The 25,222-nt window shown below is 41.5% G+C and overlaps 2 protein-coding genes and 1 non-coding gene across 7 annotated transcripts; all 3 read right to left on the bottom strand.

Annotated features, from left to right (window-relative positions):
• Positions 1–73: 73 nt before the first annotated feature.
• Positions 74–17,683, bottom strand: ubn2b (ubinuclein 2b). Of its 2 annotated transcripts, XM_023273582.3 has the most exons (17): positions 17,010–17,683; positions 15,168–15,296; positions 13,697–13,798; positions 12,068–12,199; positions 11,812–11,918; positions 9,942–10,437; positions 8,621–8,691; positions 8,406–8,535; positions 7,966–8,072; positions 7,767–7,877; positions 6,847–6,990; positions 6,657–6,707; positions 6,524–6,566; positions 3,436–4,695; positions 1,474–1,681; positions 914–982; positions 74–679 (listed from the first exon to the last, which is right to left on the bottom strand). In XM_023273582.3, the coding sequence occupies exons 1-17, from the start codon at positions 17,322–17,324 to the stop codon at positions 633–635; spliced, it is 3,522 nt and encodes a 1,173-aa protein (XP_023129350.2). In that variant the 5' UTR covers positions 17,325–17,683; the 3' UTR covers positions 74–632. The 2 variants fall into 2 exon arrangements, with proteins under 2 accessions (XP_023129350.2, XP_023129351.2); XM_023273583.3 differs by lacking the exon at positions 914–982 and having other exon boundaries at positions 17,010–17,681.
• Positions 17,684–20,671: 2,988 nt separating this feature from the next.
• Positions 20,672–24,328, bottom strand: rpsa (ribosomal protein SA). Of its 4 annotated transcripts, none has more exons than XM_023273588.3 (8): positions 24,187–24,328; positions 22,526–22,697; positions 22,301–22,419; positions 21,772–22,017; positions 21,346–21,474; positions 21,065–21,224; positions 20,920–20,955; positions 20,672–20,810 (listed from the first exon to the last, which is right to left on the bottom strand). In XM_023273588.3, the coding sequence occupies exons 2-8, from the start codon at positions 22,656–22,658 to the stop codon at positions 20,713–20,715; spliced, it is 921 nt and encodes a 306-aa protein (XP_023129356.1). In that variant the 5' UTR covers positions 22,659–22,697; positions 24,187–24,328; the 3' UTR covers positions 20,672–20,712. The 4 variants fall into 4 exon arrangements, with proteins under 4 accessions (XP_023129356.1, XP_035805546.1, XP_023129357.1 ...); XM_035949653.2 differs by having other exon boundaries at positions 20,672–20,807; XM_023273589.3 differs by having other exon boundaries at positions 20,935–20,955.
• LOC111570700 (small nucleolar RNA SNORA62/SNORA6 family) lies at positions 22,092–22,231 on the bottom strand. Its single transcript, XR_002746293.1, has one exon. It is a non-coding gene; the product is annotated as a small nucleolar RNA SNORA62/SNORA6 family (small nucleolar RNA).
• Positions 24,329–25,222: the final 894 nt, after the last annotated feature.

The raw sequence follows: 25,222 nt of genomic DNA, 5'->3' as shown, positions 1-25,222 counted from the left end.
TGTTTTACCTCGGTCTTCTTAGGTCAAGGTGACAAATGTGTGTTCAGGATTTCAAACTTGCATCCAATTCCTCTGTTCAAGGGAAAGATTTTAATTAAAAGTCAGCTTGAGTTCTATACAGAAAAGAATTCATTCCAGAATCCAAGCACAATGAAAATGTGTACAGCTCTCATTTAAAAAAAAAAAGCTCAAATTCAACAATTTGCAGTTTACATTTCTTACAGGTATCAGTGATAATTACATTATGATAAAAACAGCACCAAATAGACACACTGACCATGCATCAGAGAGGGAGACATCAGACAAAAGGCACACAGTCCCGCCAACTAAACAGCTTCAGACACTCACACACACACACACACACCCTCACACACCTAGAAATCCCACTCATTCGTCCTCTCCGTCCACAGTGATATAGGTCTATCTTGTAAACATTGACAGCTGTCGTTTCTTTAACAGTTCTATGAAGAATAGCACTGAAAAGTTATCAAATTGTTTTAAAAAAGTTATATTGAGCTGTGGTATTGGTGAAAGTTCTCAGATGAAGCGATGCTCAGTGTGTGTTTGAGACTTCTACTATGCCTCGTCCGTCCTGATTTGTCCCAACATCTGGGTGATGAAATCCAGCCGGATCATAGAGTCTTCCTCTTAGCATCTCCTCCCTGGTTTTGACTGACATCTGGACAGGATATAGGACAGTACTTGAAAGCATTGCTGGACAAAACACATTCAGAGACGGGACAACAGCTAAAGTAACTACACAAAAGGCATGCGGCCACCGACAGATGAGCAGAGAACAGATGGAGAACCCGAGACGGAGAACACCAGACAACTGAAAGGAGAAAAGAAAGCAGGGAGGAGAGGAGGAGGAATGGAGCAGGCTTTTGGAGGTGGAGGGAGGGTCAGATTTTACCTGAGAAAGCGAGCTGCAAGTGAGGAGGCAGAGCAACCTGAGACCCTGACTGGAGACTCTTATACAGATCTGAGGAGACAGGACAGGGCGACAAGAAACAAGGAGGGCAGGAGGAACAAATACCAACAGAAGAGGGAGGAGAAAAAGAAGGAAGAAGAGGGCAATGGAGGCAAGAGACAGCCAGACAGGAGGGATAAAGGCAGAAATATGAGGCCAGTGAGTGACAGGGTGAGGAAATAACCAAAACAGAGTTGGTAGAAAAAGGTTGAGAGATTTGGGAAATGAAGCAAACAAAATGGAATAATGTCGTACATTAATTACATTAAGCTTACGCACAATACGGTGATAAAACAAATGAGGCTCTAACATACAACACAAAACGAGGCCTAACACGGGAACGCTCAGACAACAGCAGACAGTCTCTCACACACACACACACACACACACACACAGGGCCAAACTAAACGTCTTTTTTCCACATCATTTTATCTATTAAACTGTACACAGCGTCTTCTTTAAATCGAACATAATGGTGTTTGTGGCCCGTGTGCGTCACTCACTCTGGGTCAGGGTGGAGAACGGTGCGTTGCTACTGGCTGCGGAGCTGCTGGCTGCGGTACTGGAGCCTCCTGTGCCCAGTGAAGGCAGGCTCAACAGCGAGGGGAACTGGAAGGGCAGGGAGACAGGCACCAGGCCTCCCAGCATCCCGAACCCCAGGGGAAGAGACGAGGCTGAGCTGAGCAGACTGCCACTTCCTGCCGTGGAGACCTGAGCAGGTAACAATCGTTGAATGATTACAGTCAGGCAGGAAATTTACAACATACTTGGTCAGGAAAACACAGATTCAGGACCACATCTTGATAATGTCTTATTCTAATACAGTTTATGCAGTTTCACAAAATATTTCATTAGGTTTTTTTTGTATTTTTTTTTTTTTTCAGTTCACCCAAATCCAACAATACTTTAATGCTCACTGGCGTACTGAAATTAGTGTTGCAATACCAAATTGTATCCCTACTCATACAGGACAAAAACTCTTGCATTAACAACCCGACTTCTTTTTTTTTATAGAGAAGATTAATGGGTGAGAAATGGGGGAAAGCTTCATTCACAACACTGTGTACATGAGGGTTGAGTATTGTATTTTATCAATTCGGCTTCTGAGGTCCAGGTGGTTTGGGTCACTACCACAATAAAATCCTGCACAAGTAATAATATAATGTTCTAATATATTGTATTATAGAATAACAGTTACAGATATTTTTTAATCTGCACTGTTTGTGTTTAATTTCATAGTACATTTTTCTGATTTTACTGTGAGAGTTTTACAGTGTGACATTTTTACTTCCTCCATCACTGCCTATCTCTGTCTATCAAGGTTTAGAGCAAAGGTTAGGTGCTGTTTCTGGTCCAGATCTGGAATGAAGATAGGGTTGTAAAAGCTCACAGGGTCAAAGAATCAGACTAACTGCTGGGTAGGTTTTCTGTGGGCAGACGAGGAAGAATCTGGGTTAAACTCCTTAAACAGAGTTCATTTTTGACAGTTTGATCAACACTTCTGTCACTGAAATAGGACATGCTCTTTAAAGATGCATTTTACATAGATTTTTTTTGCAAAGTTATTTTTTAATGTTTTACATTTTCCCCTTATGGTTATTTTCTTCACACTGGACATGAACAACATCCTAACTACTAATTCTAGGAGTTTAAAATGTAAATTACTAATTCTATGATTTTTATCATAGAATTAGCAGATAGTTTAACTGGCTGAGCAGGCGACCCGTAAACAGGGGCTATAGTCCCCGACGCAGCAACCTGGGTTTGATTCCAGCTCTCGGCCCTTTCCTGTCCCTATTTTTCTGTCTGCCTCTCTACTAGACCTAATAAAGCCAACAAAAGGCCAAAAAATATCTTCAAAGAGAGAAAAACAGTCCCTTTTTATGCCATGTCACGACAATATCCTCCTGCCTTCTACATAGCACAGTTGTGTGAAACGCTTCTTTCCAGGGATAAATTTCATCAGCAGGAACCAGAAGTTAGATAAAGTAATTGTAATGACAGCGACACCGGTCTCTTTCCTAGTTTTTTGACCATTTTCATGTTTACTTCAGCTACTTTACTGTAAAAATAGAGTCCAGTCCCATCCTTGTACAGCATTTGTAGCAGTATTTGCTAAATTTCCATTACTGTGAGGCAGCAATCTATGTGTTCAGCTGCTAATCAAACAGCTCAGCAACAGTTCAGTAGATTTACTGAGAATTATTCCCCACTCACGAGTCATTCAACTCACATAGCTAATAGTGCAGAAAGATAGTGGTAGATATACTACAGCTGTTGGTCATTAGCTGGCGATTGGCTAGCATGATTGAAATCTGTTGAAGAGCTTATGGGTTGAATAAAAATTCAAATCTGAATACTTGGAATCAGAGCATTTAGATCCAGTTCCTGATGCCCAACCCTCCTGTACAGGAGCTGAATACTGACGCATTCTGACACGCTGCAGGTTACTAATCAGTACAAACCTGTGGTAACTGAGACGAGACGGATGATGATGGGACAGACACGACTGGCTTGGCCCCCTGAGGTGTCCCACCCCCGGGCCTCTGACGCTGGCCTGGGGTAGCAGAGGCTGCTGCGGGGGAGGCACTGGATCCTGAATGCTTGTTTATGGATGAGGTGTTAATAAGGCTGGTGTTGGTGGCGCTGTTGTTGTTAGGGGTCTTCTGGCTGCCTGGAGGAGTGTAGCTGCCTTGCCCCGGCTTGGTCGCTCCTCCTTGGGCACCTGAGAACGGCGGGCGGAACCCTGCTGGGCTTTTGGCGGAGTACTGGTGTATGGAGAGGGTTGCCTGAGACCTGGGAGAAATTGAAGGTGAGGCTGAGGTGGTGACGATGGGGTTGGGGGTGCGAGGAGTGAGCTTAACGATGGGTGGGATGCTGCTGTGGGTGGACTTGGTGAGGGTGGCGTGCATAGGGGTGATGAAGTTAGACTGTGGCTGAACAGTGGGGAGTGTCTGGATGAGAGAGGGGGAGGATTTACTCTGTGGGGTCTGGGGCAGGCGAGGCGTCAGGAAGGTTTTGGGGGTCATGAAGGAGGTTGATGAGAGGGTGTGAGGCCGAGATTGAGGCGATGTGATGATGTGAGCGTCGCCGCTGTTGGCTTTATTATTGCTGCCTTTGAGGAGGCCAGAAGGGGGAGCGGAGACCCCCGTCTTTGATCCTGGGGCCACTAGCGGGGATGCAGTGGGTGGAGGACGTGGCTTAGGGGGGGACACTGAGGCAGGCATGTTGGCTTTAGTCACACCCACACCCAAAGGTCTCTGAGTGTTCAAAACTGAGTGTCTGTGCGCCTGCGCGGTCCCCTTAACAACCCCCATCGCATCCACCCTCACTGAGGGCAGAGGAGAGGACGTGATGGAGGAAGGCCGAGACACGGAGGTGGAGGAAGACGAAGAGGTAGAGATGTAGTGAGGTGCATTGGAGCTGGGAGTGCTGACAGAGTTCTTTTTCTGATGCTGCATGATTGGCGAGGCGTGGAGGGTGGAGGGGTTGGTGGTGGTCTTGGGTCCATCGGGGGACGGGGGGCTGTCCCCCTGGGCCAGGCCCTTGGCTGCGTTGCCGAGGATGGCCAGGGCCTGAGAGATCGAGTCCAAGGAGGGAGCCTCGTCGAGGGAATCCAGACATATGGGCTCCGACGGTGAGTGAGGTGGTCGCTTGGCAACCTGGGCAGCAGGGGAGGGAGTCGCCCCCGCTGACGGCGTCGACCGCTGAACCCACACAGTCTCCTGCAAGCACAAATGACACAAAAAGTAACAGCTGCACAACATTTGAAACAAACTGTCTTGATTTGTAGTGATATTAAAGGAAAAATACACTTTTTTTTTTTGTTCAAGCCAATCTAAAAACATTACTCACATACACCTGTGTCATCTAAAATATTTCTCTTTCCTTTTTTAAGTTATTTTTTGGGCCTTTTGTTGGTTTATTAGATATGTAGAGTTGAGAGGCAGACAGGAAAGTCGGGAGAAGAGTCGGGGGGAAGACACGCAGTAAAGGGCCGTGAGCTGGAATCGAACCCAGGCTGCTGCATCGGGAACTATAGTCCCTGTTCATGGGTCGCCCGCTCAACCTGTTCAGCGATCTGGGTGCCCTCTCTTTCCTTTTTCAATGCATTTTGTTGTCACTTAAAACTGGGCTTTTGAAAAACTGTCCATGGTAAAGATATTCAGAAACTCCACTACAGTGTAGTAGACAGGGGAAAGAGTTTTTGTGCACCATTATCTCCTTGTTTACAATAATGTGTAAATAAGTATAAAGTCCTGTTAGCAGGTGTACCGGTAGCTCAACAGGTTGAGAGGCTGACCCATAAACACAGTGGTTATGAGTTCAAATCCAGCTCATGGCCCTTTGCTGCAAAAAAAAAGGCCAAAAACATCTTCAAAAAATAAATCCAATTAGCAAGGTTGCTTCATGTAGTTACTCCTTCACTATACTGAGGTTCAAAGGTTTCAGAATCAGTCTACACGTCCCTGTTCCTCAAAGTGGTAGTAACACACCAGAATCAGTAAAAGCATTTCCCAGGCTTCTATTGGCCAATTATTTTGGTTATTTTTTTTCATTTTTGCATTACAATTCCTAAATGTTTGCACTATTTTTGCTGCTGGAACAATGCAAATTTCCCCACTGTGGGATTAACCAAGGCTTATCTCATCTTATCTTCCATGGCTTTAGGGTTATTTAGCCACCTGTTGTTGTGACATGTTCAAAGCAGCACTTCAAACTTGTTTATAATTTCATGAAGACAGTTTCTTTGTCTGTGGAAAACATAACAAACTCAAACCATATTTACAAACATTGTCTACCAACAACAAGCGAGTGTTAAACACACAACACACCTACATGGAAGGAACTCTGTAAAATAGGACTCTCCACCTGAGGTCTTGATACCAACACAAACTTATGATATATAATTCAAGGAATTCAATCAAAGACATCGGCTGATCCTTCATGTTGACTTCCATGCTTGGGTGGAAGCCTCATTTCTATTGGCCATCTGGGCATTTGTCACAACTAATAAAGTCTGCTGGCTTGACTCGACACACAAACAAAGCATCATGGGACGGAGGAACCCCCTAGAAATAACGGGTTTCACAGCGCAGCAGCACTGATGTCACATTCTGTTTGAAAAGCCCCTTTATTGTTTGTGAAAATTCATTTCAAAGTGCTTCTAAGTTACAGAATAATTAGTAAGTAAATGTGCACTTCAGTGCAAAATTCACCTATTTTGTTATTCTTGCTTGCTAGCTATGTGAGAGAAAAACAGTAAAATAAAGTGTGCATTTATACTCAGACAAAGACTGTGGATTTTGTTTCTTGCACAACTTCTTACCAATCACTCTATATATATTCACTTTTATGTATTTTAAGTCAGATTTATAAAAAAAAATCTGAGTATGAATTTGTCATTTAACAGAAAATCTCAGTTGAGTTTTGGATGCAAGTACCTCAGTTACGTACATCCATATCTTTATCAGAGATTGAACTTATAAAGGTTCATAAAGAGGACATTTATCAGAAAACACATTCAGTATGACAGATACTGCTACAACTAACCTTTGGCTTGGCCTTGGGAGTAGAGACCATCTTCTTCTTTGCTCTGGAGCAAATAAGAAAAAAAGGGAGTGAGTCGAAGTACGTCAAACATGCAGCAAAAAAAAACGGATGAAAAGTAAGTCAGATGACTCACGTGTAGCCTGTGAGATGACCGTGAGCCATGATGCTCTCTTTAAACAACATCCTGTTGACAGGATGATGAACACAAGATACATTCATGATCACAAGTACAGATTATACGGGCTGCAGTCTTTCTAGTTGAAGCTACTGACATACAACGCAGCTAGAAGTTACTGTAATTATTCTTAGAAAGACTCACACACCTGGCTTGCATCCATCCTTTAGGCCAGAGAGGTTTAACTTCAGTCTCCATGAAGGCTTTGAGGTAGTCTTCTAGAGACAGCGAGTTCTTGCCTTCCAGCTCGTAGCAGGTGAGCTTCACCCGCACCAAGTTACACAGCAACGTCCTGGAAAGCACACGCACATTCAATTACTCCATTATTACTGAAAGAAAAGTAGCAGAACCAAGAAACTGACAAAATTGGAGACCACACTCACATATTTTACAACTGCCCAAAGATGAAACTATTTTGGGAGGGGATTCAGGCAGAAATAAGATCCATTTTAAGGGTTGATTTGCCACTTGAACCATTGTTCTATGTAATTGGTTCTATTCCAGAAGAAGGAACGGATAAAAAAAAAGGCATATCTATTCCACATCGTACTACTGGTGGCAAAGAAAATGAGCCCACTACCTCCCACCCTCCACCAATGGAGAAGGTGATTAAACAAATTGTACATAATGGAAAAAAATAACAGCAGAACTCCCATTTGAAGTTAGGTTCCTTTTTGAATTTATGGGCTCCTGTTATTGCTTACTTGAATTTAACTTTACATATTTGACAGGCTGGAGGAGATGTAAAGAGATTTGTGTCTGGATTTTGTATTTTTACATGTTTTATAACCCCTTGCTGCTCTTTAATTGAATTTATCTTTAAACTTCATTTGAAATTCTCCTCGTTATGTGGGTTTAGATGATGCCATGATATTGTATATTTGTTTTTGTTCATCATGTGTATGTTTTTGTTTGTCCATTTTTGAGCTGCATATAAATATGTATAAAAACATCTAGTTTAAATTAAAATTTGGTGCAAAAAAAAAAGAAAAGTAGCAATCATGTTTTGACAATGTATGCATATTTCACAGTATTAGGAATGATCCTCTTTTAGTCGCTGAAACTGACCTGAGTTTGTCGTCCCAGACAAACTTCTTTCGAGGCCCCATCACCCTTTTCCCTGGTTTCTCCTCATCATCATCCTCTGACCCATTTTTCTCTCCCTCCTCAGACTGCTGCCTGCGAGCAGAGAATCAAACATCACTTATCAAAGCATCTGCGTAGCTGCAAGCTATGTTCAAAATAAGAGCCACATCTGACTCCTTACTTTGCCACTTTAGCAATGCAGTCCATGTTGTATCGAGCGATCTGCTCCGGCATCACGCTGCACACTGCCAGCTTCAGCTTCAGCAGGGGCGTTCGAAGTCGATCATCCTAGGCAACGGGGATAGGCACAGTCGGAAAAATCACACATACACATCCAGGACGGCGCACTCACAGGCTAAATATAGAATCAGGTAATGGGCACACGGCCAGCAGACACAGAAACAATGGTTTCCACACACATTTAGACACACCTGATATTTCATAAGCTTATGTCTGGTGGAGAACAGGATAATATAAACCTCTAGGCGTCATTTAATCAATTAAATGAAAGCTCCTGCATTACACAACCTCTGTGAATGACTGTTTTTAAAACACATCAGATATCCAGGCAGAATTCACTGTAGTCTGTATGAAAATATCTGATACTGATCTATCATTCACCTGTATGTTGAGGCTGAGCTTCTTAAGGCGTTTGAGCAGAGCTTCTTTATTGCAGGGCACAAAGGCCTCCAGGTGAGAGTAAACGGCTGAACGCACCTCTGCAGGCTGCTCCTGAACCTGCAACTCGATGCTGACAAGCAGATACAGACGGAAAATTACTTTTGTTTGATTTTATACCAAGAGGACACAAGAAAGAAAATGTAAATGGTACTGACTCCAGGAGGATGTTGTTCATGTCCAGTGTGAAGAACTTCTTCCTGCCCTCCTCATCGAACAGACGGGATGCCTGTGAGAAGAAACACGCATTAGACAAACTGAAACGTGTCTTTTGATCTGGAGAATGGGCCACCTTCTTGAAAAGCATGGTTGCCAATCATTAAAATCCTAAAAATCTAAGCAATAACAGATCTGCATTAATGTATCACGGCGTACTCACACATGTGAAAGGTACAAAACGTCAGTATAATGCCATCCTTATCGTGGATAATTTCGAAAGAGTTAAGCTCTTCATACCCAGACTTGTGTTAACCAACAGTTCCTAGAATCCACATTAAGCTGGGTGAGACAGTTTAACGCAGAAGGTCTGCCAGAGATCTTCTGCAGTTGTTTGTAAATATGCAAATTTGGGTCTAGAGCGTTTGTGAATAAAAATTTTGCATAAGAAGCTGGATGCTGTCCTTTTGTAGTTGGTGATGGCTTGGCGATATCAGGGAAATTGTATGTTTTCGTGTCATTAAATTATTGTTTTGACATTTTTTATGGTTTTATTTAGTTCTTTGGCATTTTACATCTTTTATAACTGTGATGAAAAAGTTATTCCTGGTTTTTAATGGCAATTCTGTTTTGCACATTTGTGTTATCTGCATCTATATGTTGTTACTCATTGCTTATCTGGTCAGGACACTCTTGAAACTCCCTTTTAACACACAGAAAACACAAACTCCCTTTGAGCCAACTACTGTCAACACAGCCGTCTACAATGCAGCAGTCATGTTGTGAACAGGATTTGTATTACGAGTAATGATGTCCGATATTGACTTTTTTGCCAATCAACGATATGTCGATATCGTCAAACTCAACCGATACTGATATATGTGGGCTATTTAACTAATTTTAGGTGACATCACATATCTCCTGTCATGGAATTAACACATCATGCCTAATTTTATTGTGATGCCCCATTGGATGCATTCTCAAATGCAACAAGGCTTTAAAATGTAAACATTGTCTGTGCAAAATAATAAGAAAACTACTTCAACTGAAGTTATGGAAAAAATGGCATATTTATGCCTTTTTTTTTAACTGACTCAAACAAAAAAACAAAAGTTCACACTCTTCCTCTCTCCCTAACGTCCTCTATGAGTCCGGTAAATGTCGGCGAAATGCAGGAATTATTTTAGCGGTTTTCATGACAGGTAAAGAAACCTATAACGACATTGACCGATATTACATTTTTATGCCAATATCAGACATCCCTACTTATGAGCATTGTACGCCACATTTTATTGTACATCAGTGGAATAGTGCAGTTCCTACCGCTCTTAGGTCTTCAATGCGCTTGGTGAGTGGGCCCGGAAGTCCGCTGGGCAGAGGAGGAGGGGTCATCACGCCACCCTGCGACACTCTGTTACCGCCCGTTTTATGTCCCATCCCAAAGGAGCCGTTCTCTCCCTGCGCAGGACTGGAGGGCTGAGGCGAGTCCAGCATCCCGAAGTCCAGGTCCCCCATCATGTCCTGCAGCACGTCGTTGTTGGCTGAGCCCAGCAGCGACATCACGGCCTGGTCGGCGGTGAGGTCGGCCATGTTACAGTCGTTGCCGCTGGCAGCCTTGGGGTGGGCGTTGAGGAGCGCACTGTTGGTGTTGGGCACTTTGGCGTTGGGTCGTGGCAGGCCGGCAGCAGCCAGGTTCTTCTTGCGCATCTCCTCCTTCTCCCTGGTGAAGCGACGCAGCATGTTGGCCAGGTGGAGGGAGTCCTTCATTAGCTTCTTCCTCTTTTTCTTTTCAGGCCGGTGGACATTCAAAGCTGAAACTCTGTCAGAACAGAAGACGTACAAAGACGTTTAAAGTATGGTGAACATACAGTGCTTAAAAAATGTATTAGACCAGCTGTCATCAAGACGAGAAAACACAGATATTCTGTCAAAAACTTGTTTCAAACTAAAAATTGTATTGTTATTAGGTAAATAACAAATCGGAACAACTAAATAGTCCTTATTCACATTTATTAAACAAAAATCTTCACACTGGAATTCTCAGAGTAGTCAGAAATTTATCAAGAACAACATACAACCATTAAAATAATTTTTTTCTGTTCATGAATGCCAGCAAACAACTGTCATTTTGCATCTCAATCTCAATCATCTCAATCACATTTGAAAATTCATGGATGACAACAATAACAAGAAAAGCACTCAGAGACCACAGTATTCCTCCAAGGCTGTTCATTCCCCCACATGGTATTGTCAGAAATGCAGCATTTTGGGTTTTTTTTTAGTTTTTTTAAAGAAATGTAGCATTTTCTTATTAGTTATTGATGATCAGAAATCAAGGCAACATAGAATGTGTCCATTTAATATAAATGTACCCACAAACAAAATGACGTTGCACTGAGCACAGGTGTGTGTTATGCATGTGTACGTTATGTATAGATATCAAATCGCATGACCTAAATATGTAGTGGGCGACAGGAATTGATGGTACTCAGAAACACCCCCACAGTTTAATCATTTGTTCCTTGTATCCTTTCCGATGGATAAGTTCCGATATGTCCACAACAATGGATTTGTAGTAGGATCGCAATCATGTGATCGTCAGCAGGCAGCTGACGTAGTGTTCACTTGTCATCGTTACAGTGACACTGTGCTGCTATCTCACAATGATATGTAAATCTTTAACAAATCTGTGAATCCAGACCATAAGCCGCATCACTGCCAAAATCTAATGAGTGTCATTTATGACCTTCCCTGAAAATTTCATCCAAATCCGTTTTTGTATAATGTTGCACACAGACGGAATAACAGACAAACGTACACCGATCATCGCGTTCCATGGCGGAGTTATTATATTTTAGCATTAAAGATATCATTCTAATTAAAGAGCTTGCTCATAGTGGCTGATTAACCATTACAGAAACATAAAAAATATTTTGGCTATCAGCAAACATCTTGCACTGGGTGACAGTCTAATCAATTGTAGCACTGAAGCACTGTATATACTGAGCCACACACCAGGAATGATTCTGCAGCTGTTAACTCATTGTGAGAGTAAAGATATTGATGGGAAACACATCTGACTAACTTCAACCGAAAATGTATTTTTGTATGTTAGATTTGCTGCACAAACTATGAAACAATTAAATCAGTGCTTGAATGAAAATCCTAGATAAAGTAAATATTAAAATCTCACCCTGGCTTTGGAACTTTATTTTTTCTGAGTTTCTTGTCCTCCAGAATTCCACCATCTTGCTTTTTCCGTCGCTTTTTAATCACTCGCTCTTCACCATCTTTCATCTTCTGCAAAACGGGCAAAATAAAAACCTGCTTTATTACTTTGACATAGCAACATTAGATTTCAGCACATCAACACGTTTAATACTGACATTCTTATAGAAGTGCTTTTATTTACAAAGTGTTCTGACAGGCAGAGTGTGGTGAGAAGCTACCTTGAAGTGATTATCGTCTGTGCCTGCGTTTTCTCCCTCTGAGTCGGATGCAGGTCTGAACTGCAGAGTGCCTGTGTTGATGTAGAAGCCTCCATGTTTTGTGGTGAGAGACGCTGGCACCAGCTCATCATACTGAGGTCGGGAGAAAATTACAAATACTGTAAGTTTTCTTCTACTGCTCTTTGCTGCAAAACCTTTTAAGAATTGTTGCTTTCTTCAATGTATTACACACATTAATACTGAGCTGTATTTACGGTATATTAAATACTACAGTATATGATGTTTAAGGAAGTTAATGAGAATCTCACGTAGTTAGGGATCTCTAACACCCAAAATGACATCAGGTGAATGCAACTGAAAGAACCAGTGGGTAGGATTTAGGTGGATCTATTAGCAGAAATGGAATACGGTAGTTGTAATGTTTTCACTTGTGTAAAATCATGTGTAATCACAAATTGCTGTGTTTTCATTAGCTGGGTCAATACATAATTGTGTGATTTTTGTATCATAATCGACATTTTTGCTGTTTTCGGGCCTAAAATCAACATAACCAAACACCACATGGCATTTTTACACAGATTCTTCTAAATATTATATACACAATTGAGTAAAATTTAAAGTGAAAGTTATTTCTAAAGATATTGTAGTAAACCTGTTGACATGCCATAAATCCACACTTGACTCACACACTACTTTATATTAAATAACTCAGAAAGCCTTAGAGTCTGGCCAGTCTTTTTTTCAGGAGGAAATGACATCATGTGGAGCAGGTCATGTGATCTGGAATTAACACACTTCCTTGAGAGGTGTTTTTGTAACGGGGAACTTAGTTGAAAGTGATTTCTAGGACACAGATACAATTTGTTATTTTCAATATAAAATTTGATATATTGCCAAAAAGAAACATCTGTCATAATTATCTCAACTAAATACAAAGAACACAATCAAAACAAATTTTGAATAAGCTCATTTTATTATTGTTTAGCTAATTAGAAGGTGGTTGTTATTAAATTGGGACGGTTATTTAGTTGACATTTTAGTGATATCCAGTCATTTTTTCTTAATAAGTGATTGTTTCCATAATAAATAATTATGGAATTTGTAAAGACATAATCATAATGAAGATAAAAACATTAGTTTTTTATTTTTAATAAAAATGTATGCAAGATATGTCCCATGGACTTCAAAAGTCCCCCGATTATATATTGACCAGCTTAAAATGACTCATATCTACATAGGGAGTGAATCCTCTTCCACAAAGCCTGCCATGTTTCTACAGTAGCCCAGAAGAGACAAACTAAATACTGGCTCTAGGAGGGGAGTTTTGTGTTTTTCCAATGAAGTGGCAGTCACTGTACATTCGCCTGTTCGGCTGGTTGCAATCGGCCACTAAATCCTAAACACTGGTCCTTTAAGAAAACTAATGCTACAATTAAATTTAATGTTGTCAAGGATTAATGCGTTTAATTTTTTTCTCTCTCAAGCTTTTAGTGTGTGTGCACAATTACTCTTTTCCAGCTGTGTATGCAATTTCCATTGTAAGACAATAGTATCCTCTAACACCACATTCAAAACAAAAACAAGTAGATACTGATAGAAAACAAAGCTGACAACTTTAGTTAAACTCACAGCCTCTGAATTGTCTATGAAAGGGTCGGTCTCATCATAGCCGTAGCCGATGTCAATGAGATCCTGCATCCTGTCCTTTTTCTTCTTCTTTGTCGTACCGCCCTGCAAACAAAGGGAAACATAACTATCAGAAAACCTTTAAAAATATAACAGACATACACATACAGCTATAACAGTATATTCTGATGGGCCCCAGAATTAAAACCACCTGAATAATATTGTGTAGGTCCCTCTTGTGCCATAAAACTGCTTTGATTAGTCAAGGCCTGGGATTCACAGACCTCTGAAGGTGTCCTGTGTTAGCAGCAGGAGCTTTAGGTGTGATGGAAGGTTATAGTTGTAAACTGTGTTATGTTCCTCAAAGTATTCCTAAACAATGCTTGCAGAGTGGCAGGGAGCATCATCCTGCCAGCAGGGAATATTTCTGCCATGAAGGGGTGTATAAGGTCTGCAACAACGTTTAGGATTGTGGTACATGTCAAAGTAATATCCACCTGGATGCAGGACCCAAGGTTTCACAGCAGAACATTGCCCAGAACACTGCCTCTACTGGTTTGCCTTATTCCCATAGTGCATCCTGTTTTTGTTTTGTTCAATGACAGATATCAGCATGGATACGCCTTCTGGGCGGCAGCTATGCAGCAAACTGTGATGCTCTGTGTATTCAGTCACCTTTCTGTCACTACAGTTTAAACTACAGCAGCTTTTCTCTGCTTCTCTACTTTTTCTTCCTTGGATCTCTTTTGGTAGGTACTGATCACTGCATATTGAAAACACCCGCATGACTTGCTGTTTTGGAGATATTATCACCCAGTTATCTAGTTATTACAACTTAGTTCTTGTAAAAGTCTCTCAGATCTGTCTGTACGCTTCCTATTTTTCTTTCTACCAACACATCAACTACAAGAACTCACAGTTTACTTGCTGCCTGATATATCCCAGACCTTGATAATTGTCCTTGTAACGAGGCAACTTCAACTCTCAGTGGTTTTAAAGTAGTGGCTGACCAGAGGATACTTGGGATGTCACAAAAAAAAACTTCAGTACCAAGCTAATGCCAAAATTCAGAAAATGCGAGTAGACATATTGTTAAATAGTCCTGAAAGTACAAAAGGTACCACATATGCTTCAGGTTTGGGACAATGACAACATGTAGACTGGCAAAACAGTGTCACAGAACATTATATTTATCCAAGAGGCTCAAAAACAGAGATGAAGATCTGCACACACAATTTAGTGTTGTCAAAATGTTCAAACCCTGGAGTGATACCATTCTAAAATGTGACAGCTGCATCTGTAACTTTTGTTTTTAAAAATAATAGTACTTTTAGAAGTAATTTCTTTCACTGACATACTTCTTTTGGTATCAAATTTGTTATACAGAAACATGGAATGAAAATCATACTGTTAAAATCTCTGTTAAAGTGCCACTCTTTGTATAAACACACACACGTATCTTGAGACTACTTACGTATTTGTTCTCAAATTTCCTGGCCAGCGCTTCTACCTCCCGTCTCTCCTTGTCATCATCAGCGAAGGGGTCGTTGGGGTCCAGCGGAGGAGTGAGTCCTTTAGGTGCTGTGGAACTTGCAGTCTTTACCTGAGAAAAAAAATAAAAATAAATAAACGGGTGAAAAAATTGGCATAGAAATGGAATGAAGCTTTTTCATTTGTTTGTAAAGCTATGAATCTCATTAGTCTTGCTTTCCTTGGAGGAGACTCCACTGATTCTGCACATTTAAATCAATATACTCATTATAAATGACTTGTAAAAGGTTGTATAATCTCCTCTGTGGTTGTAAATGGTGACAAAACAATTCTTGCAATGTAAGCAGAGTTATATGTGACTCCAAATGAAAGGCTAAGTTTCAGACTGAGAGTCTGTCATTACCATGTAATACCAGAGATACAATATTCTGACTTGTAAATAACATTTGTGTCAACATCTAAGTTATATCTATGACTGGGAGACTTTAGACTTCCTGAAAGGCCTAAAATAACCAACTTGGCATTTCATTATACAACAGGAGAATTGCATCGATCAATATCTGTCATTCAAAACGACTAAAACCAAAGCACAGTATTTTAACTCTCATTTAACCAACTCTGCAAATCACTAGAATTGTGCTGTTACATGACTGCTTGCAAGTAGTAAACACTAGTATATCTCCCTCCTTTCCCTTCCATCCATCCCATATTATGTGAACACAGGATTAACCAGGCAGCCAGCGTTTTTGGAGATTCACTCATACATTTGACTAACCAAGACAAACTCAGGAAATGCCAGTTTTCTCATTTTCACACAAGAGCAGCTTCTTCCCCACTGACATCACCTTAATAAACAGCCTAATAAACATTCCTCCACACCTGTACAATACACAGTATTCCAATGGATAAAGTTTCATGCAAAATTATTCAACCCCCTATAAGCAATGCTCTGTAAATACAGATAACTGCAGTACAACTCAAATGCCATCCACCTGTATGTGTACATTTTGAGGTGAATTCAACAGTGACACCTGCTAAACACTGAGTAATTTTCATGCCTATAAAATGGGTACACTTTGGGTCAATAGTCCTCATATGACTCCTGAAAGCAGCACGGTTAAGACCAGAGAGATGTCCCTGAAGTTTAGAGAGGAGACAGTTGCTTTGCAAAAGAAAGGAAATGGGTACAAGAAGATATCCAAGCTCCAAGCCCCTGAAATAACTGTTCACCTCTTATATGATCTAGTAAACACATGCAGTTGTAATGTGGCTCATTTTGCCAGAATGTCAAAAATGTCGGGGGGGGGGGTGTTAATAATTTTGCATGCAACTGTATATGAAATACTTTTTGCATTATGATCAGCATTCTCTGCTTTTTCCCCTGTATCGTCATGTACCAATTATCATTTTTGCACTACTGTGTTTCTATATTCCTTTGTAGCTTGTAAATATCTGTATATATCGTGCTGTATTTATTCTATTACTACTATTTCCCCCCTGTTCTTCTTTCGATAGTTTCTTTTTATGTTTATTATTATTATTCCTGGGGTGACTCAAACAGCCGAAATCAAATTATTTGTATGTTGTGTGGCCATTAAGGCTGATTCTAATTTCTATCTCCACCAAAACAATACAAAAAAACCCCATAGGATTGGTCCAAACTCAGAACAAATACATATAAATGTTGGTAATAACAGTTATTATTCACTTGTTAACAGAACACGTCCACATAAACAGTGCTAACTATCAGCTCAGAGTGACATCTGCTCCCCTCCTGAAGTTACTGCAGGTTGGGCCCCTGAGCCATCATGGTGTCTGTCCTAACCTGAGAAACAGTTGAGTGGACCAGCTCGCCGTAGTTGAACTCGGAGGAGCTCCGGTCGCTCGGCTCGGTCAGCGGAAGGTTAAGGCGGACGGTGGGTTTCCTCTCCTCGGTGTCGGCGTCGCCTCCTTTCGCGTTGCCGAACGGACCCCCGCCACCTCCTGACCCGACCGCCGCGACACTTCCACCTCCATCTTTCCCAAAAGTGATGTCGACGACCTCGTCTTCGCGGCGGCGCTTCTTGCTGGACTCCGGGGTCGACGGCGAGGCGTTGAAGGACGAGATGGTGACGAACGGCACTTTCCTCGGCTCTGCCATTTGACGCTCTCCGTCAGACGAGCGGGCACACAAAACGCGGAGCGCCACGCTCCTCTGAGCCGCCGCTGGCTGGGGAGCTGCACCGGAGATGGTCGACAAGTACAGCTAGCTAGTTGCTCCGCTAGTTAGCCTCCTCGGAATGAGTGCTGCAGGCGACACAATGACTTTTATCTCCTCTCCGCCCGGTTCAATCCATATAGTGCGACCCGCGGCACGGCCCCCGTCGCCTACGAGGGACTTAAACAGAGGAAAATCGCAGTTTTGAGTGCTTCCATGAAATTGGTGGTTAGCTACCGCAAGGAGGATTGTGAAGTAGCCATCTTGATCATTATTATCATTATTCAGAGGCTGGGCGTGCGCGTGAAAAGAAAGCGGAACCCGGGGAGGAAAGGGAACCGCGTCCGACCAATCAGAGCGCAGAAACACGCCCACCTGACTGACGAGCGCGAATGTGCAGGAGATGATGGTTGAGCACAGGCGGGATGTCCGGACCTCAGCGCATCTCCTCTGTTTACTGCAAGGAGACGGGCTATTTCGAGGGCTCCTCTGTCCTGATTTCTAGTACAATCCTTAAAGCGACTTGAACCATTGTATCACGCTTCTCTGCGTTTCATTTCCAGGGACAATATATGTCATTGCTGGACTTTTTGTAACATAGTTGACAGGTATCATAATTGACATTTTTGCTGTTTTCAGGCCTAAAATCAACATAACCAAACACCACATGGCATTTTTACACAAAGATTCTTCTAAATATTATATATACAACTAAGTAAAATTGAAATTGAAAGTTATTTGTATTGTAGTAAACCTGTTGACATGCCATAAATCCACTCTTGACTCACACACTACTTTATATTAAATAACTCAGAAAGCCTTGGAGTCTTGCCAGTCTTTTCTTCAGGAGGAAATGACATCATGTGGAGCAGGTCATGTGATCTGAAAATAACACACTTCCTTGAGAGGTGTTTTTGTAATGGGTAACTAGTTCAAAGTGATTTCTGGGACACAGATACAATTTGTTATTTTGTGTTATAAAATAACACAAATGACCACAGAAAAACACAAAATGACTCAATGAGACACATTATCATATGAAGATGCAAAATGATGAGACACAAAATAACTACAAAAAGTAGCAAAATGACCACAGAGATGCACAAAATGACTACAAAACACCTAAAATTACCACAAACAGACTGAAAACAGCCACAAAGGGTCTCAAAATGACCATGGGTCAGCTGACTACCTGAAGATACTGAATGACCAGGTCTTTACATCAGTGGAGTTTTTCTTCCCTGATGACATGGACATATTCCAAGATGACAATGCCAGGATTCATGGGGTCACATTGCGAATGAGTGGATCAGGGAGCATGAGATGGATTGTCCTCCACAGAGTCCAGACCTCAGCCCCATTGAGAATCTTTGGGATGTTCTGGAGAAGACTTTGTGCAGCGGTCTGACTCTCTCATCATCAATATCAGATCTTGGTAGAAAATTAATGGATCTCAGGACAGAAATAAATGCTGTGACATTGCAGAAGCTTATCAAAACAATGCCACGGCAAATGTGCGCCATACTCAAAGCTAAAGGCAGCCCAACGAAATATTAAAGTGTGCAACTTTTTTTTTTTGGATGGTCAATATATTACACTTCCATCGCCGTGCTTCACTGTCAGGAATGCATTTACTGCAATAGTTCTGACCAGGTTCACACCAAACATACTGAGACTCAAGGCTTTCCTCTCTTTTTCTTTGATAACTTCAAACATTTCAGTTTTTGGACACTGATATAAGGCTTTTTATTTCCCAAAATGGAAGCTACACGTACCTTATTTCAGAGTGAGGCAGAGAACTTTTTGAAGCATCTTTGTAGTTACAAACTAACTGCATATCGCAATTTCAGTGTCTGTCAGAAGTTACCATCCATTGCTGGGTGTAAAAAAATAGTTGAGACCCTTTATTACTGTTCCACATTTAAACATCAAAGCCACACTTTTATTTCAAGTCTCAGTGCTGGTCTTTGTATAACTAATGATGGCACAGTCCAGTTTTTGTCGTCGCTTTACCACTGTTGTTTCTATGTGTGGGTGCAATGTGATAATTACCTCTGCTTGGAACTACTTCTTTTGCTGACTAATGTTATGTAATTGTACTGATATAATAAACTGTTCTTTGTGGTTTGTTGTGAAGGTTTGAAGTTTCAGAGCACTGTGCTGTATGGGAGTTTTCTTATTAAATCATTATTCATTACATAGAAAATTAAAGTTTTGGTTTCTCAAGTAATAAGTTTCTGGAAAAAAACATTCAATTCTTTGATTCAGTTGCGTTGGCATTTCCTTGCCTCTAAATTCGTAAAGGCACAGATTGGCTGTAGACTGGTGACAAATTAAAGGAAAAAACAGTGTCTTACAGCTTCAATGCACCTTGCCACTGATTCTCCAAGTTTCTGGAACTCTAATAAGGAGATAACCACAATTCTTCTGACAGATATTCCCTCATTTGATGTTTCAATGACAGCAGAGCACTTGCTGACACATTGGTCCAAAATCTACCATAGGTGTTCCACCGGGTCGAGATCTGGAAGCATCAATGCCATAGCATGATTCATTTTTTTTTATCAAACCACTTCACAGCCCTTCATCTCCTATAGATGGGGACATTGCCAGCCTTCAAGACGCCACTCAAGACAGGACTGTTCGATCATAGGATAAAGGTAATCACTAATAACCCTAGATTGATTCACAGCAACTCTCCCAAAGCAAACCCAAATCACATCAGCAAAACGCCTTCTAGACCATAAGAAAACCACTGGATCCTTTCAGCGTAAGAGTCAGAAGTTCAGGTTTTCCTTTAGGTTGTTCCACGTGTCTATTTGTATTCATACACACAGAGGTCATGCTATGTCAAGTGCAGTAAACACTCAAGTGATCTATTCTCCAGGTCTGAGCAAACACCTGAAATTTTCAACATTTAAGCAACATTATGCATCAAATACTCTAAGTTGTAAAGGCCATATAATCATATCCAACACAGAAAGCACTGAAGTACAGCTAAATTACATTTGTCAGACACCAATCTGGTAATGATCACCTCAGCCTGATGATCATCACTTGCATGAGTGTTCAGTGTTTTCCAGTTTCCGTTCCTTCAACTATTTGCCACAAATATAGCAACTTCCAGCATGATGTCCACCCAGTAACCATGCTTGTCCTTTACAATGATGTATTCTCAGTAACAGAATTCACTGCAGTGTTTCACAAGCTGCAGTCTCCTTACTGTTTTGGCTTCAAAAATTATAAACAGCAGATAACCTACAGTAAATATGAAATTAATAAACATGATGTTAAAGTGGAAAAAACACTTTTATTGTTGCCATGGTCCGTTTTAAGACCAGTCAGATGTGGCGCCACCCCAGTCAGAAGCCTGAGCAGTGGGTGCAGTGGACCAGTCCTCTGTGGCAGGCTGATTGCTCCAGTCCTCTGCTGTGGGGGGAAAAAAAACACACAAAAAACAACATTGAGTGTCAATTAGTGGCTGCGTGCCAACACTATATGCATGTTAGACATGCATATAATGTCTATAAAAACTCACCAGAAAATACTTCACCTGGCTTAACAGCTGCAGCAGCTGTAAGAAAAAGAAAAAGGTTGTTTAAACAGCAGTTTAGTAGCAAACACCATTTAAAACTTTTTAAGTTTGAATAAATGTGTGCATCAGAGGAAACTAGTGGCTTTACCTGCAGGGAACTGCTGGATGGGCACAGATGGAACTGCAACACCCTCAGACCAGTCGGCCACTTCAGTCTGGGGAAACTCAGCTGCAGGAGCGCTCCATTCACCCTGGAACTCCTCCTTTCCAACAGCCTTCTCAGCTGCAGCCTGCTCCTCCTTCTCAATCTGCAGAGAAAAAAAAAATGCATTAGCATGTAAGCAGGATGTACAACTATGATTTATGTATATTTCATACAGCAGCCTTAGCCCACTGTACATTTAGCATATAGCACTGCAATAATCTTACCTCCTCAGGGTCTCTGTAGAAGTACAGATCAGGCATGACCTCCCATGGGTGCTCCCTGGAGATGGTACCCCTCATCCTGAGAACCTCCCTGGCCAGCATCCACCACATCAGACCCACAGAGTGGTGACCCTGAAGTAGTTGCAAATTTGCCATAAAAATCTACCCCTGCTGACACTATATAATGCTTAGTTAGCATAAATATCTACAGAACCGTTTGCATTTTGTGGCTAGACCTTTATCCCCAGCCTCTGTGTGGTTCAGAGAAAGAAGATTAAAGATCAGGCATTTTCATTTAGCACACATCCTACACCCCGTACTGCACAGCCAGGACAGCACCGGGCTCTAACAGTGTGCACCAAGCAAACATTCACCACATTCATCCATTCAACGTTAGCCATATGTGCATTCTCATTTTGCTCGTCTCACCTTGTTGTTACAGGGGATGGAGATGTCCACGTATCTCAGTGGGGAGTCAGTGTTGCACAGAGCAATGGTGGGGATGTTGACGTAGGAAGCCTCAGTCAGTGGCTGATGGTCGGCACGAGGATCAGTCACAATCAGGAGGCGGGGCTCCCTGAAGGCTGCCTGGATCTGATTGGTGAATGTACCGGGGGTAAACCGACCGTGGAAGGTGGTGGCACCGGTGGCAGAGGCAAACTTCAGCACTGCTCTCTAAAATGGACACAAAACAAGTTAGAATTAAGGTCTTACTTTAATTCTTCTTATTATTTTCATTTAATACACTAAAGTGTGGCTCAGGTCACTATCAAACCCCAGTCATGGGACAGCTGTCCTCATGGTGTTAGCGAAAACCCGGCCCAATTTCTCTCGCACACTTCCGACACCTGAACACCGACATCGGTGCCCGGCTTTAACAGTGTGCACATTAAACTTCAAGGACTTATGGCCCAGTGCAGAAACAGCAATCACTGCAGAGTTTAAAAAGACTCTTTACCTGTCCAGTGTTCCTGGAAGAAATGACGCACACATCAGCTGGGTTTTCAATGGCAACAATAGCCCTGGCTGCCAGCAGCAGCTTCTCCCAGGTCTTCTTCAGGTTAATGATATACACACCTGGGGTACGAAGGAGAACCAGTCAGAAATTCTTACTTCAGTTTGAGTAACACCACAAGCAACGATTAATATATAATAACTTTTGTGTTAATATTCCACAACTCACCGTCGCTTTTTCTCTTGTAGACGTACTGCTCCATCTGGAAGTCCAAGTTGGTGCCTCCCAGATGGGTTCCTGCAGCCAGGAACTTCAGCACATCCTCCTCCTTCATTTGAAGGACATCCAGACCTCCGGACATCGTGACCGCTTTCCCTGCGTTACGAGTTTGATGGGAGAGCTGGGGAAAGGATGACAGACACAATTCGGTTACAATCACAGGCAGGTTTGCAAAGTGAATGTCAACAAGTACATGCCATCAGTTTAAATTAATGATCTGAGCCCTTGTCAGACATGCACTCATTTCTGTTTATCACGTATGATTGATCACCCTGATCGCTTGACTGTTATAGCTGAGACTAAACTTCTTATGTCATATTTCAGTATTGCTTTCAGCACTGTAGATTATTCAATCTCAACAGAAAACCTTTTGAAGGGGTAAAAGGCAATCTGAACTACAACTTAATTTCTTGGCAATGAGGAAATGGCACAGGGAAGAGATAAAACTGTAAAAGGAAAAGTTCATTTTGTCTTGTGCACTTGAACTGGATGAGGCTTTAAATAAGAGTGGTAGAGGATGAACTGATGAAACTCAAAGGAAACACAGGCTAATAAGGCCAAGGATGAAAAGAACTAACTGGTGCAAGGTGGCAACAAGATTATTAAAAGGTTAAAAACAAAGGACAGGTACCAAATAATACCAGTTAGTGTTTTCTTGCACACATTCGACAAGATCTGCACACGGAGCAGTCTGTTTTTGCTAAGGTAAGAGCACTAATATGGGAAGACAGTACACAAGTGATGTTGAGAGAAGAGAGCAGAAGACAGATGGTGACCAAAACCATAGAAAACTTTTCTTTCTCACTTAAAGTTCAGACTGAGACCTACTTATGCATTGGTGCATTATTACACATCTATCACTTGATGTACTGTCCAATCCTACGTGGATTTCTTACTGTTGTCTTAGTAAAGCCCAGGTAAAATTGATATCTGCATGACAGGATCCTGAAGGAAGCAGCACTCATGCCTGACAAGATCTTCTATGCATTAAACTATTCGGAGGTCACAAATATTCTTGATTTCTTCAGTGAAGGAAGGCAGCATTGTTAAATCACATCTTAAAACCCACTTTTATAAACTCGCTTTCCAGTAAAGTTCTCTTTTATTTCTCTTTGTCACCATGATCTACCTGTCAAAGCACTCTGTGAATGTTGTTCTCAAAGGTGTTATACAAATAGAATTGTTATTATACAATCCTTTCAAGTGGTCAGGATTTGGTGCTTTGCTATAATCAACTACAGCCGGAAAAACGAAACTGCATCCGGGTATTTGTGGCCTTTAAGAGCGTTTAACCGCTTTTTAAGTCAAGTAATTCATCAATTTATGTCTCCTGATTGTTTGTAACGGTTTTTATTCGGGTAACTACGAACACTGCTCGGCACTTTCCGTCCGGCGCGAGGGGAGCAAAGCGAGAGGAGCGCGTGTTCGTGGCTAGCAAGTTAGCTGCTAGCGTTAGCATCATCAAAACCTTGGAAATTTAACACGATAAAGACCTCACAGGCAGGATTTGAAGCACCCTTCTGTGCTCTCGTTGGCTTTTCTATCACCGCGTTGTGTATTTAGCTTTACTTTATGTATATTTTAACTGAAATATGAGCGTTTTAACTCACCACGAAACAACGCCGTATGGAAATCTGCCCACACGGTGAAAAAGAGGACGCTGGAAGGAAATGACGTGCTATTTATACCAAACTGCCGAGCCTGTGATTGGCTGGTTTACTGCGAAAAGGGTGGGATTATAGCAGGTTGTACTGTTTATGATTGGCCGCTGGGTGGTGCTGTGTACAGACCGCTGCGGAGGTAATAGCAGGTCAGCTCCCTCACTGTCGGATGAGGATCCCATATTAAGACAATGGGGATGGAAAGACCATATTAAGACAATGCTGAGACGCTGACTTCTCGGTGAAAGACTGACCTGTGTCGCAACTGTATTTGCCATAGATAAAAAGTTCCAGGCAAAAGGCATCATAATGTGTACACAATGACAGAAAGTGAGTTGTGAAATTATTTAAATCTCTAATGTGCAGAAAGTTGGTGCAGAATATTGTAATTCTGTGAAGTCAGGGGTTACAAAATCCTGAGTCTTTATGATCTTTTACGAGTGGCTGACAGTGACAGACACACGACCAAATAAGTAGGTTAATTGGCAATAGTGTGTTGACTCAAAATCTAGGTTTGCATAAATGTCAGGGACATGATGGATCTTACAAATAAGGCTAAAGAAACATGGGTGTTGTATCAGCAGAGGGCATGAGATGATGTGGCTTTGATTTCTGGGAAAAAGTAGAAAGTAAATGCAAAACAACACAGTCAGTGTTTGTTCTAGTTTGGATGTGACATGTTGACATAATTCACTTTACTGGAAACACCGAAGAATCCTATCTAATACAACAGCTCAGCCTTAGATTCTACTTCTACAAAGCTCCTTTATACATTTTTAGTTTCTTCTTGATGTTGTAAGAAAGTTGCGCTCCCTCAAGTATGTCAAAAGAGTAAAAAAAAAAAAAAAAAACACCTTTAAATATAATCCAGTCCCATGTTTCATCACCACATAATGTAAGTTCACTAATAAACATAAAGCAGAATTACCATCTTCAACTGAAAATGACAATATAAAAGCTTCATGAGATCAGAATTTATTTATGG

The sequence above is a fragment of the Amphiprion ocellaris genome, chromosome 19 (assembly GCF_022539595.1).
Source record: "Amphiprion ocellaris isolate individual 3 ecotype Okinawa chromosome 19, ASM2253959v1, whole genome shotgun sequence".
NCBI classification, from domain to species: Eukaryota; Metazoa; Chordata; class Actinopteri; family Pomacentridae; genus Amphiprion; species Amphiprion ocellaris.
Note: the sequence above shows the minus strand (reverse complement) of the source record. Positions and strands in the feature narration are given on the sequence as shown.